The sequence below is a fragment of the Centropristis striata genome, chromosome 24 (assembly GCF_030273125.1).
Source record: "Centropristis striata isolate RG_2023a ecotype Rhode Island chromosome 24, C.striata_1.0, whole genome shotgun sequence".
NCBI lineage: Eukaryota > Metazoa > Chordata > Actinopteri > Perciformes > Serranidae > Centropristis > Centropristis striata.
In genome coordinates, this window is record NC_081540.1 from 1426802 (window position 1) to 1438664 (window position 11863).

General features: G+C 44.7%; 1 protein-coding gene across 2 annotated transcripts in view; it reads left to right on the top strand.

Annotated features, from left to right (window-relative positions):
- The window catches only part of LOC131963079 (fidgetin-like), a 123097-nt gene extending 113034 nt beyond the window's left edge, over window positions 1-10063 (top strand). For both annotated transcript variants that reach the window (XM_059328215.1, XM_059328216.1), the window contains one exon: window positions 7706-10063. In XM_059328215.1, coding sequence (XP_059184198.1) covers window positions 7706-9978 — 2273 coding nt within the window. In that variant the 3' untranslated portion in view covers window positions 9979-10063. The remainder of the gene's footprint in view (window positions 1-7705) is intronic.
- Window positions 10064-11863: the final 1800 nt, after the last annotated feature.

Here is an 11863-nt window from a genome sequence, read left to right on the forward strand (position 1 = left end):
CAAAACCAGCTTATTGCAGCATGAAGCTTCTGCAGAAATCATCTCTCTGCATTCACAGATTGACTCACAAACTATTTTTTTTAATGCATATCACAGAAAAAATGCTGTGGAAAAAAATATATAACTGGATGGAAATATTTCATGTTTGAGCTGCACAAAGACACAACGCTGCTGGAATTCCTTTCATGTTTGGAATAAAAAAAGGCCTTGAAAGTTTGGGGAAATTAGTTTGCAGCATTAAGAGAAACACTGATGGATTTCTCTCGTTCCACGATGAGTTCAAGGACGTGTTTACAGCGTTTCTTTACGTGTTAAATCAGCTGATTATTGTCTCAAAACCAGCTTATTGCAGCATGAAGCTTCTGCAGAAATCATCTCTCTGCATTCACAGATTGACTCACAAACTCGTTTTTTATGCATATCACAGAAAATATGCATTGGACTCTGGAAAATAACCTTTATTTTGAAAATCCCCATAATTAACTATAGATATATTGGTCAGATGATATATCAGTTTCTGCATAAATGTCCCATATATGCAGATATGAGGATAATATGGAAAAATCTAACTGGATGGAAATAATTCATGTTTGAGCTGCACAAGACGCAACGCTGCATGGAATTTTTTTCATGTTTGGATAAAAAAAAAAAAGCCTTGAAAGAGTGGGGAAATTAGTTGTGAGCATGATGGATTTCTCTCGTTCCACAATGAATTTAAGAACGTGTTTACATCATTTCTTTACGTGTTAAATCAGCTGATTATTGTCTCAAAACCAGCTTATTGCAGCATGAAGCTTCTGCAGAAATCATCTCTCAGGAAGCATCCACAGAATCACTCACAAACTTGTTTTTTTACGCATATCACAGAAACAATGCAAAAAAAAAAACTGGATGGAAATAATTCATGTTTGAGCTGCACAAAGACATTTTCTTTCATGTTTGGAATAAAAAAAAAGGGCCTTGAAAGTTTTGGGTAAATGAGTTTGCAGCACTGAGACGAGAGGAGAGAAACACTGCTGGATTTCTCTCTTCTCCACGATGAATTCAAGGACTTTTTAAAGACTTTCCAGGCGTTGGCGCGGCGGCCTGGTTGCCCTTGGTTTACATCACGTTGAATTAGAGGAAACAGTCCAAAGTCAATCCTCTGTGTGTCTCCCATGTTTGGGAGAAGGAGCGGCGAGTTCAAAGCGCTGGGTTCAAAGTCTCCGTCCTCATTTGAATAACGTGGAGTAATCGCTATTACCTTATTTAAATAGTGCAAGTTATCATTTGGCCTTCATTTGCATTGGCGGGGTAATCACTGCGTCTCTGCATTAACCTCATTATGGAGGAGATGAAAGCCCTGATGGAGCCTGACACACTCTTTTATATATGTTATCTTTATTAATGATGGAATTAGAAAGATTCATGTTTCTTTAAATGGAGGACACGTCGCAGGCTGACAGAGTGTCAGAGTCTGAGCTTTTATTTTGTTGTGCATGGCTCTCTGCACCAGCCAGCTCTTAAACTGAAGCCGAACGGCCCGATTCACTGTGACACGTCTGAGTTAACGCGTCACAATGTTCCCTCGTGTTTACAGCTTTTCTTTACCTCTAAAATCAGCTGATTATTGTCTGCAAACAGCATGCAGCTTCTGCAGAAATCATCTCTCAGAAAGCATCCACAGATTGACTCATAGACTAGTTTTTTAAATGCATATCACAGAAACAATGCTGTGGACTCTGGAAAAGAAGCTTTATTTTGAAAATCCTCATCATTATAAATGCATATATTGGTCAAATTATATATCCGTTTCTGCATAAATGTCCCATATCTGCAGATATGATGACAATATGTCAAAATATAACCGACCTCAAGCAAAAGATTTGCATTTTTTAAATATAAAAATAGACTCTACATTATAATGCATATTCAATCAATACTTGCACTGAAATTGATACATTTGTATGATTTTTGTGCATGTTTAGCTGTTTTCTTGCTCCATAATGAATGTTTAGCTTCTGCCCCTCCAGACAATCCAATTTAACGTGTTATAATCAATCAATATCCCAATTTTTTAACACTTTAATATTGATCAGAGCACCAAACATCCAGTATCATCCAGCCTACTTTTTATATTTGTAGAATTTTATAATGCATTCAATCAATATTTGCAGTGAAATAGATACATTTGTGTGATTTTGGTGCATATTTAGCTGTTTTCTTGCTCCACAATGAATGTCTCATTTATATTTACTAGATAATTGGATTAAAACACACACAAAATTTAAAATTTTCCATTAGAAATGAAAGGAAAACTGTAAATTTTTCTCACATTAAGGCTGGTAGCTGAGTGTTTAAGGATGCAGTGTGTTTGATCTGTGCAGAAATCAAATATTATACGCTGAAACTAAGAGTCTGCCATGTTGTAAAAGCATTCTGCTGAACAGTCAAACCTTCAGTGTCTCTGCAGAAACTGTTTCATGTTTTAGCCTTGGCAGAAAGCCACTATAGGTTCTCCGGCATGTTTGGAAAAGAAGGCAGCGTGCAGAGAGATAGATAGTCAGTTAAAGCTGCAACACTGATTCCAGAATAGTTGGGACATTGTTTAAAATAAAACAGAATCGTTTGTGACATGCATTCAACTAAAAACGGCACAAAGACAGAATATTTGATCTCGTAAAACGTACGGTTAGACCAAAAAATGTTGCAGAATCTATTAGATGTTAACCTCTCAAATGAAGCCTCAAACATGCATTTTGGCCTTGAATTTCTTCAGTTTTAAGCCTCATGAAGGTTGGTTTTAAGAGGTTAATGTTCATACTAATAAATTGAAATAAAACCGAATAGTTTGTGACATCTATTCAACTAAAAACTGTGCAAATACAGACTATTTAACCTCTTCAAACCCACCTTCTTGGGAAGGTTTAGAGGCTTATAAAGCTTAAAACAGAAGAACTTTAAGGTCAAAATGCATGTTTGAGGCTTCACTTGAGAGGTAAAATCTTCTAGTTTCTGCAAAAAAAATAAGTTTGTGGTCTAATCTTACCTGCTGATGTGCAGGAGGGTTTTAAGAGGTTAAATATTTTGTCTTTGTGCAGTTTTTAGCTAAATATATGTTTCAAACATACATGAATGCATGTCACAAACTATTCTGTTTTATTTCAAACAATGTCCCAACTATTTTTGAATCAGTGTTGCAGCTTTAACTGACTCTTTATCTCTCTGCACGCTCCCTCATTTTCCAAGCATGCCGGAGAACCTATGATGGTCTATGATGGTTCTCAGGTTTTTTTGCAGAAACTAGAAGATTTTACCTCTCAAATGAAGCCTCAAACATGCATTTTGGCCTTAAAGTTCTTCTGTTATAAGCCTTAATAAGGTTGGTTTAAGAGGTGAATGTTCATACTGATAAACTCTGTAAAACAGAATAAAAACAGACTGAATTCAGCATCTCAGCTGCTGCTTTAACCTTACATAAGCGTGTTGTTAGCTGTCTGGTGAAATCCCTCCAGAAACACGAGCCGTGCTCTGAGAGAACATAAAGACAGTATATGTAGAAGCTGCAGAGCGGAGAAAGGCCAAGGTGAAGCACTCGAACACATTGTTGTGATTGGTTGCTGGTCAATAGACTCAGATCAGCTGATGTTAGATGATGACATGTGAAGGTGGATTGTGACTGTGAAAAGACGCTCAGCAGAGACTCGTACGTGTCTCAATACGAGTCTCCTGCTCTCTGCTACCATTATCTATTCATGAGATAATGTAGAAATAACTGAGAGCTCATGTTTGGCTCCTGGCGGCACATCAAACATGCAGCTGCAGAAAAAAACACCTGAGAAACTTTAAGAGCCTTGTTTGATTGTTTGATTCACAGTTCAGTAAGGATATTATTTATTTAGGCTTGTTTTTGTACAGAATTGTTGCACAAACTGTGTCCTCTTTTTAGATTTATTGCTATTGCTATATTTTGACCAGTAGATGTATTACTGTTGATTTTGAGCAATATAAATTGTGCAGAATGTCCATAATGTCCATATAATTGTGTATAATTGTGCATACATTTTGCAGGATTTTGCATAAATTGTATAGAATTGTGTAGGATTGTCCAAAGATTGTGCAGGATTGTGGAAAAAATTGTGCAGGATTTTGAAAAAATTGTGCAGAATTCATCTTTGGCTCCTGGCTGCAGAAAAACCCACTCCTGAGAAACTTTAAGAGCCTCGTTTGATTGTTTGATTTACAGTTCAGTAAGGATATTATTTATTTAGGCTTGTTTTTGTACAGAATTGTTGCACAAACTCCTTTTTTTTTAGATTTATTGCTATTGCTATATTTTGACCAGTAAAAATTGTACAGACTTTTGCAGGAATTGTGCATAAATTGTACAGAATTGTGTAGAATTGCCCATGCATTTTGCAGGATTTTGCATAAATTGTGTAGAATTGTGCAGGATTGTGCAAAATTTGTACAGGATTTTGCAAAAACTGTGCATAATTGTGCATTAATTGTATAGAAGTGTGCAGGATTGTGCATACATTGTATAGAATTGTGCAGGATTGTCCAAAGATTGTGCATAAATTGTGCAGATTTCCTGTTTGGCTCCTGGTTGTAGATCAAACATGCAGCTGCAAAAAACCCACTCGTGAGAAACTTTAAGAGCCTCGTTTGATTGTTTGATTCACAGTTCAATAATATTTATTTAGGCTTGTTTTTGTACAGATTTATTGCACAAAGTACATGCCTTTTGTGGATTTATTGCTATTGATTTTGAGCAATATAAGAGTGGATATAAAGCAGGTTTGTTGTGGAGCCGGAGCCTCATTTCCTCTTGTTTCGTCCGGCCTTTTCTCCTTGAATTACTGCCCTTTTACAGCTCTGCTTCCACTTAATATATTCTCATTATTAGAGGAGCCTCCCAGCTAATAGCAAACTTTGGTGGGCTCAGCTCTTTGTCTGAGGCGTTCCCTGCCTGCTACACTGGGAGGGTGACAGGCTCGCTAGACTCCCCTCGGCTAAAATGTTGTAAATTAACACAATTAGCAGATCGCCATTCTGCTAATTAGCCAGTGGCGTCTGCCGAGAGATGGCTAGAGAGGAGAATCAGAGAGGAAATAGGAGTCTGGGGATTCCCCCCTCCTCCTCCGCGTTGTTACCAAACAAACACAGGGCCTCGGAAAAGAGAGAGCAAGAGAGTGTGAACGTGTGTGTGCTGCTTCTGCTTCGCTTTTTGTGTGTGTGTGTGTTTGCAGGAGCATAAATGGATGGGAGGAAGGGAAGATTTGCTCCTCCATGAATGGATTTTATTGTGCACGCCTGCTTTACTCACACAAAAACACACACATAAACCAATTCTGCAGCAGGCATTGCTCACAAGACCCCCGACTGTGGATCTCTCCATGCAGCCGCAGCCAGTCAATAAGTCGGAGGAAGCAGCCTAAATGACACCGATATTATCCTTTATTTGTGTGCACTAAGTCAAATCAAACGGGGTTCAATGTGGCGCGCGGCTGCTGTGATTACGCCCCGTCCAGCCTTTGATAGCGCCGCCGCTTTGATAGTGAGACGACGATGGAGTCGCTGTGTGACTGTCAGTGTTTGCAGATGGCATTGGCTGGGATTAAAGGAAACAGTGGCTCTCCAGCCTCCCGAGGCAATAAAGGGGAGAGCCAGGTGAGTGTGTCTGAGATGAGATGGAGCAAGGAGAGGAGGAGGAGGAGGAGGAGGAGGGGAGCACACGGGGAGTAAATAAGAGGAGGGGTGGCCACGGATAGACAGAAAGAAAGCAAGGAAAAATATAGATGGAGTCAGAATAAAAGAGGAATAAAGGAGGGGAGGAGGAAAATGGACGACAATAAAAAGCAAAGAGAGAGACTGAGAGGGAAGAGAAGGCAGCAGGGAGGCATGAAGAAGAGGAGCAGACAGAGGAGGAGGAGGAGGAGGAGAGGGAGAGAGAGGAGGTCAAGGTGGAGCTGTGCAGACAGGAACTAAGCTTGAGACACAATGTGTTGTAATTCATTGCTCGCTGCAGCTCGCCGTGCGTGCCTGTGTTTGTCCGTCTGGGTCAGTGGATGTGAGCGTGCACTTGTGTGTGTGTGTGTGTGAGCGTGCATGTGTGTGTGTGTCTGTGTGTGTGTGTGTGTGCACGGCATGTGTGTGTGTGCATAACGCCAGCACGCCTCAGTGCAGGCAGAGAGAGTGTGTGTGTTGGATGAAACAAGCAGAGGAGGGGTGTGTGTCTGTGTTTGTGTGTGTGTGTGTGTGTGTGTGTGTGTGTGTGTGTGTGTTGCTTTGTGGTACTCGGCAAGGCGCATTTTCAAACCCATCTCCAGCCACCTCAGATGAGCCGAGGATTATAGAGTGACCCTCTCCGCCTGGCTCCGTCTTATTGGTCTGGCCGGGGTGCATTAGGCTGCAGACCGTCCCTCTGCAGCTCCGGACCTGTAGAGAGAGCTGGGAAACAATACAGACAGCAGAGTATCTATCACGCTATTCTACGTGGCAATGTTGTATATATATACATGGACACCAAGTATTGATATTTAGTGTTTATTTAGCGGCAGGATTTATGCCGTTTATTTTTTCTTTTGGAGGCCGTAGCAGGCTTTATATACTGGAGACACTGGTATCATCGTATGAAACTAGAAGATCGAAGGAATCTATAGGCACCATGAGCCTGTTGTGCATAAATTGTGCAGCATTGTGCATAAATTGTGCATAATTGTGCATAAATTGTGCAGAATTGTCCAGAATTGTGCATACATTTTAGAGAATTGTGTACAATTGTGCATAAATTGCGAAGTATTGTGCAGGAATTGGACAGAATTGTGCATCAATTGTAGATAATTGTGCTAAATTGTGCAGAATGGTACATAAATTGATGAGAATTGTGTAGAATTGTGCGTAAATTGTGCAGAATTGTGCATTAATTGTGCAAAATTGTGCAGAATTGTGCATAAATTGTAGATAATTGTGTAGATTTGTGCATAAATTGCACAGAATTTTGCGGAATTGTGCATAAATTGTGCAGAATTGTGCATAAATTGTACAGAATTGTGCATAAATTGCAGAGAAGTGTGTATAATTGAGCAGAGTTCTGCATATTAAATTACTGAATTTCCCCTCGGGGATGAATAAAGTAATTTTGATTTGATTTGATAAATTCTAGAGAATTGTGTAGAATTGTGCAAAAATTGTGCATAAATTGTAGATAATTGTGCAGAATTGTGCATAAATTGTTTCAAATAAAACAGAATAGTTTGTGACATGCATTGAACTTAAAACTGTCCAAATACAGAATATTTAACCTCTTGAAACCCAGTTGCATATCAGCAGGTACGGTTAGACCAAAAATGTTGCAGAAACTATAATATTTTACCTCTCAAGTGAAGCCTCAAACATGCATTTTGACCTTAAAGTTGCTCTCTTATAATCCTTAATAATGTTTGTTTTAGGAGGTTAATGTTCAAACTGATAAACAGAAATAAAACAGAACAGTTTGTGACATCTATTCAACTAAAAACTGAATATTTAACCTCACCTGAACACCAGCAGGTACTTTATTAACCGTCCACATGCACACAAAAGGAGAATAAACAGATAAAAATAAAGACGTCTCTGGATAAATATCACCTTTTTAATTGACCCCATTCCGTCTCAATCTGAAGGTGTTGACGTTTTAATTAGGATGATTTTATCGTGTTGTCTGTCTGTTTGTCTCTCTCAGGCTTAAAGATGCAGTGGACCCCCGAGCACAGCCAGTGGGCCGAACAGCACTTCGACATCTCCTCCACCACGCGCTCCCCGGCCCACAAGGCTGAGGCCTACAGGGCGGTGCCCGGCCACCTGCAGCGCTCGGCCACCTACCAGTACGCCTGGGCCAACGACGACATCTCCGCCCTCACCGCCTCCAACCTGCTCAAGAAGTATGCCGAGAAGTACTCGGGCATCCTGGAGATGCCGGGCGCCTACCCCGAGGGTCCCGGGGTCATGAACGGACGGAAAGGGGAGTCGGAGCCGTGGCAGGACGGCGTCTACCCCATGAGCTGCATCCCCGAGGGGGTCTCGGTGAGGAAGGGCGGGGTGGCGGCGGCCTCGGAGGTGGTGTCCGGCATGTGCAGCTCCCCCGGCCTGGCGTCCAGCACGCTGAGCGAGCCCAGCTACTCCAGCAGCAGCTGCGGGAGCCACGCCGCCACCGCCCTGCACACCTCCTCCATGGGCTCTCAGGAATACGGACCCCCGTACAGCAGCTCCTACCTGCACAGCAGCTACAGCTCCCAGTCGGCCCCCGCCCCGGCCCTCCCCTCCCCGCTGCACAGCTCCGGGCTCCTGCAGCCCCCTCCTCCGCCGCCCTCCCACCCCACTTTGGTCCCGGCGTACAACGGGGGCTCCCCCAACTTGTCTAGTTATAATTACCCCCCAGCAGGCTACCCGGCTCAGAGCTCAGTGGGCCCAGGATACAGCCCTGGGGGAGCCCCTCCTCCGTCCTCGTACCTGCCCTCAGGCATCGCTGCCCCCACCCCCCTCCCCCCCTCCTCTACTCTACCTGGATACCCCTACCAGAGCCACAACCTGACCCCCATCGCCCCGACGCCCCTCAACAGCAGCTCCTCCAACTCCCTGAAGAGGAAAGCCTTCTACATGACGGGCCAGGGGGAGATCGACTCCTCCTACGCTAACTTCGGCTACGGCCAGGCGCGGAGCTCCGCCGAGAGCCCCATGTACCGGATAGCGGACAGCAGCAGCGCCAACGGAGGCTCCAACAGCGCCGGAGGAGGTGGCGGCGGCGGCTTCGACCGGAGCGCCGACAAGTCGTTCAACCCTCAGAAGCAGTCGGCGATGACCTCGGAGCAGCAGAGGAAGTACAGCAGCCAGGCGGCGGGAGGCGGGCCCCTGACCCCGCCCGCCTACGTCACCTCCACGCTGGGCGGCTCCCGCTCCGCAGACTCCCTCGCCAGCTTCACGTCCCCGTCCCTCAGCGAGCAAGGTGGAGACGACCACCGCCTGCACCTGTCCCACTCCGCGCCGGGGCCGACCTCCTCCTCGTCCTCGTCCTCCTCCCGGCCGGCCGAGGAGCAGCTAAAAACCAGCGACCCGCACCTCCTGGACATGGTGACGTCTGAGATCGTGCAGCAGGGCCCCCCGGTGGACTGGAGCGACATTGCGGGCCTGGAGCTGGCCAAGGCCACCCTGAAGGAGGAGGTGCTGTGGCCCATCCTGCGCCCGGACATGTTCAGCAGCTTGGTGCCGGCCCCGCGCTGCGTGCTGCTGTTCGGGCCCCGGGGCAGCGGCAGGACGTTGCTTGGGCGCTGCCTGGCGAGCCAGCTGGGGGCGCCGTTCCTGCAGCTCAACGGCTCCACGCTGGCCACCAAGTGGCTGGCGGAGGGCGAGAAAATCATCCGGGCGTCCTTCCTGGTGGCGCGCTGCCGGCAGCCGTCGGTGCTCTTCATCAGCGAGGTGGACATGCTTCTGTCAGCGCACCTCAGCGAGGAGAGCCACATCAACCGGCTGAAGGGCGAGCTGCTCGCACAGCTCGACTCCCTCCTCATGGGCTCCGGGGACGACGAAGGCAACCAGGTGCTGGTGGTCTGCTCCACCAGCCGGCCCCAGGACATGGACGAGGGGCTGCGCAGGTACTTTGCTCGCCGGGTCCTGGTGCCGCTGCCGGACGGCGCCGCCCGGCACCAGATCGTGAGCCAGCTCCTGGCTCAGTCTCAGCACAAGTACTGCCTGAGCGAGGAGGAGCTGGCGCTGCTGGTCCAGCGCTCCGAGGGCTTCTCCGGCCTGGACCTGGCCCGGCTGTGCCAGGAGGCGCTGGTGGGGCTGCTGCACGTCTCCGCGCAGGGCATGGACATGTCGGGCATGATGCCCCGCGGACAGGTCCGGCCCCTCACCTACCAGGACTTTGAGAGTGTCTTTTGTAAATTCCAAGCCAGTATATCACAGAAAGAGATTGACACGTACACGGAGTGGAACAAAATGTTCGGCTGCAGCCAGTGAGGAGATAGATTCCGCCCTTGAGAAAAAGAGGCATCCACAATTCCTCCCCTCAGGGCAGAAGCATTGTGCTGGAGGGAAAGGCACACAGAAGGCCGACACGAGCCCACTGAGTCCTCCGAGCAGGTTTCACACGCACCCAGAGACCTGGTTTGATGAGACAACTGGCAGTTTTGCAGTTAATGAGCGAGAGTTTTCATTTGAATGCTCCAGGAAGCCAGGCATTGTTTACACATTGCAAGCAAGTTGGCTTGAGCAGAGACGCCCCGGTGTCTGTGTAAATATCCTTCTGTTCGTGTTCTTGAGGTTTAGTTGGCTATCCAAGTGCCTGAAGTGGTGCTTTCTGATTTCCTTTTTTGTTTATTTGCCTCACAATCTACATTCATGGCATGAGCTGATGATTATTAAGAGCTTTAAAACTTCAGCGGTGAGTCTGAGAAGCAGAGATTGACGGTCAATCGTTGTTTATTGGAGGCGGGCGGGGCGGCAGTAGTCTGGGCCCCGGCTCGCTCTCATCTCTTCTGATCCTACAAACGTTACAAACAAAACTCAGGAAAGCGTTTGTGAATTGTACAGTACCTCAAGATATCTTGACGAAAAGCACTAAGATCTGAGAGGAGGACGGGGAGGAGTTTCTGGCAGAGAGGTGACGATGAATGTACTCGATCTCTTCTGGGCGGATGAAAGAATCAGCAGGTGTTTCTACTTGACCAATCCTGAAGCTTATTTAAAAAGAAAAGAAGTTAAATTTAAAAGCCACAGAGCTGTCGTCCAGCTGTGGGGGAGTTGTATATTTATTATCAAACATTGTTTATATCAGCGTCTCGGCTGCATGGAGGTCCATCCGTGTGTCGGCTAAATATCATTCTGTTTATTAGTGACGGAGACGTAAAATCACCTCCAAAAACTTTACAGGAATCGTTTGACATTTTGAGAAATATTCGGTTTCTTACTGAGAGTTTAATGAGATCAGACAGTTAGTCAGTTTAGCAGAAAATATGGTTTCATGTGATGCTAAGCTAACAAACAAACAACAGACTCACAAAATAATGCACTTAGCTTTCGTGTTGGTTTTGGATCCTCGGTTTCTGCATTTTTGCAATGAACCTCTCAGTTTAAGGTCCCTAAATGTGTTTGCAACCAGAATTGTGCATCAATTGTGCATAATTGTGCATTAATTGCGCAGAATTATACATAAATTGTGCAGAATTGTGCAGAATTTGTCCAGAATTGTGCATAAATTGTGCAGAATTGTTCATAAATAGTGTAGAATTGTGCAGAATTTGTCCAGAATTGTGCATAAATTGTGCAGAATTTGTCCAGAGTTGTGAAGAAATTTTGCATAACTTGTGCATAAATTGTGCAGAATTGATGCAGAATTCTGCACAATGATCTGGAGCCAGATTTGCACTACATTATGATGGCAAATATAAATAAAATCAAACATACAGCTTCATAAAATAGTATCCTTGTTATAATCAATAATAAATAATCAGTTTTTCTTCTGTAATTAACATTGCTTGTCATTTCTGTATTAATATTCATTAAATCCAGTGTCTTCTGTTATCAAATACATATATTATAAGACATATATCAACGTTTGCATGACCCCCAATTTAAAAGATACTGTTTTAATCCAACACTGACATTTTTAATTTTACTTTGATGAACTTAAAACACACAGTGCACCATGGTGGCAGCCTGTCAATCATAATGTAGCCTCGCCCTAAAGTATAACCTGCTTTATTGTGTATTTTTACTGTAAATGGGACCAAAATTTACCAAGTAAACATCATGTTGTATTGGAGAAGACTTGAAACTAGCAAATGAGATCATAAAATCATCAGTAAAATGTTTCCCGAGGCAGTAAATCAAGTGAGAAGCAGCA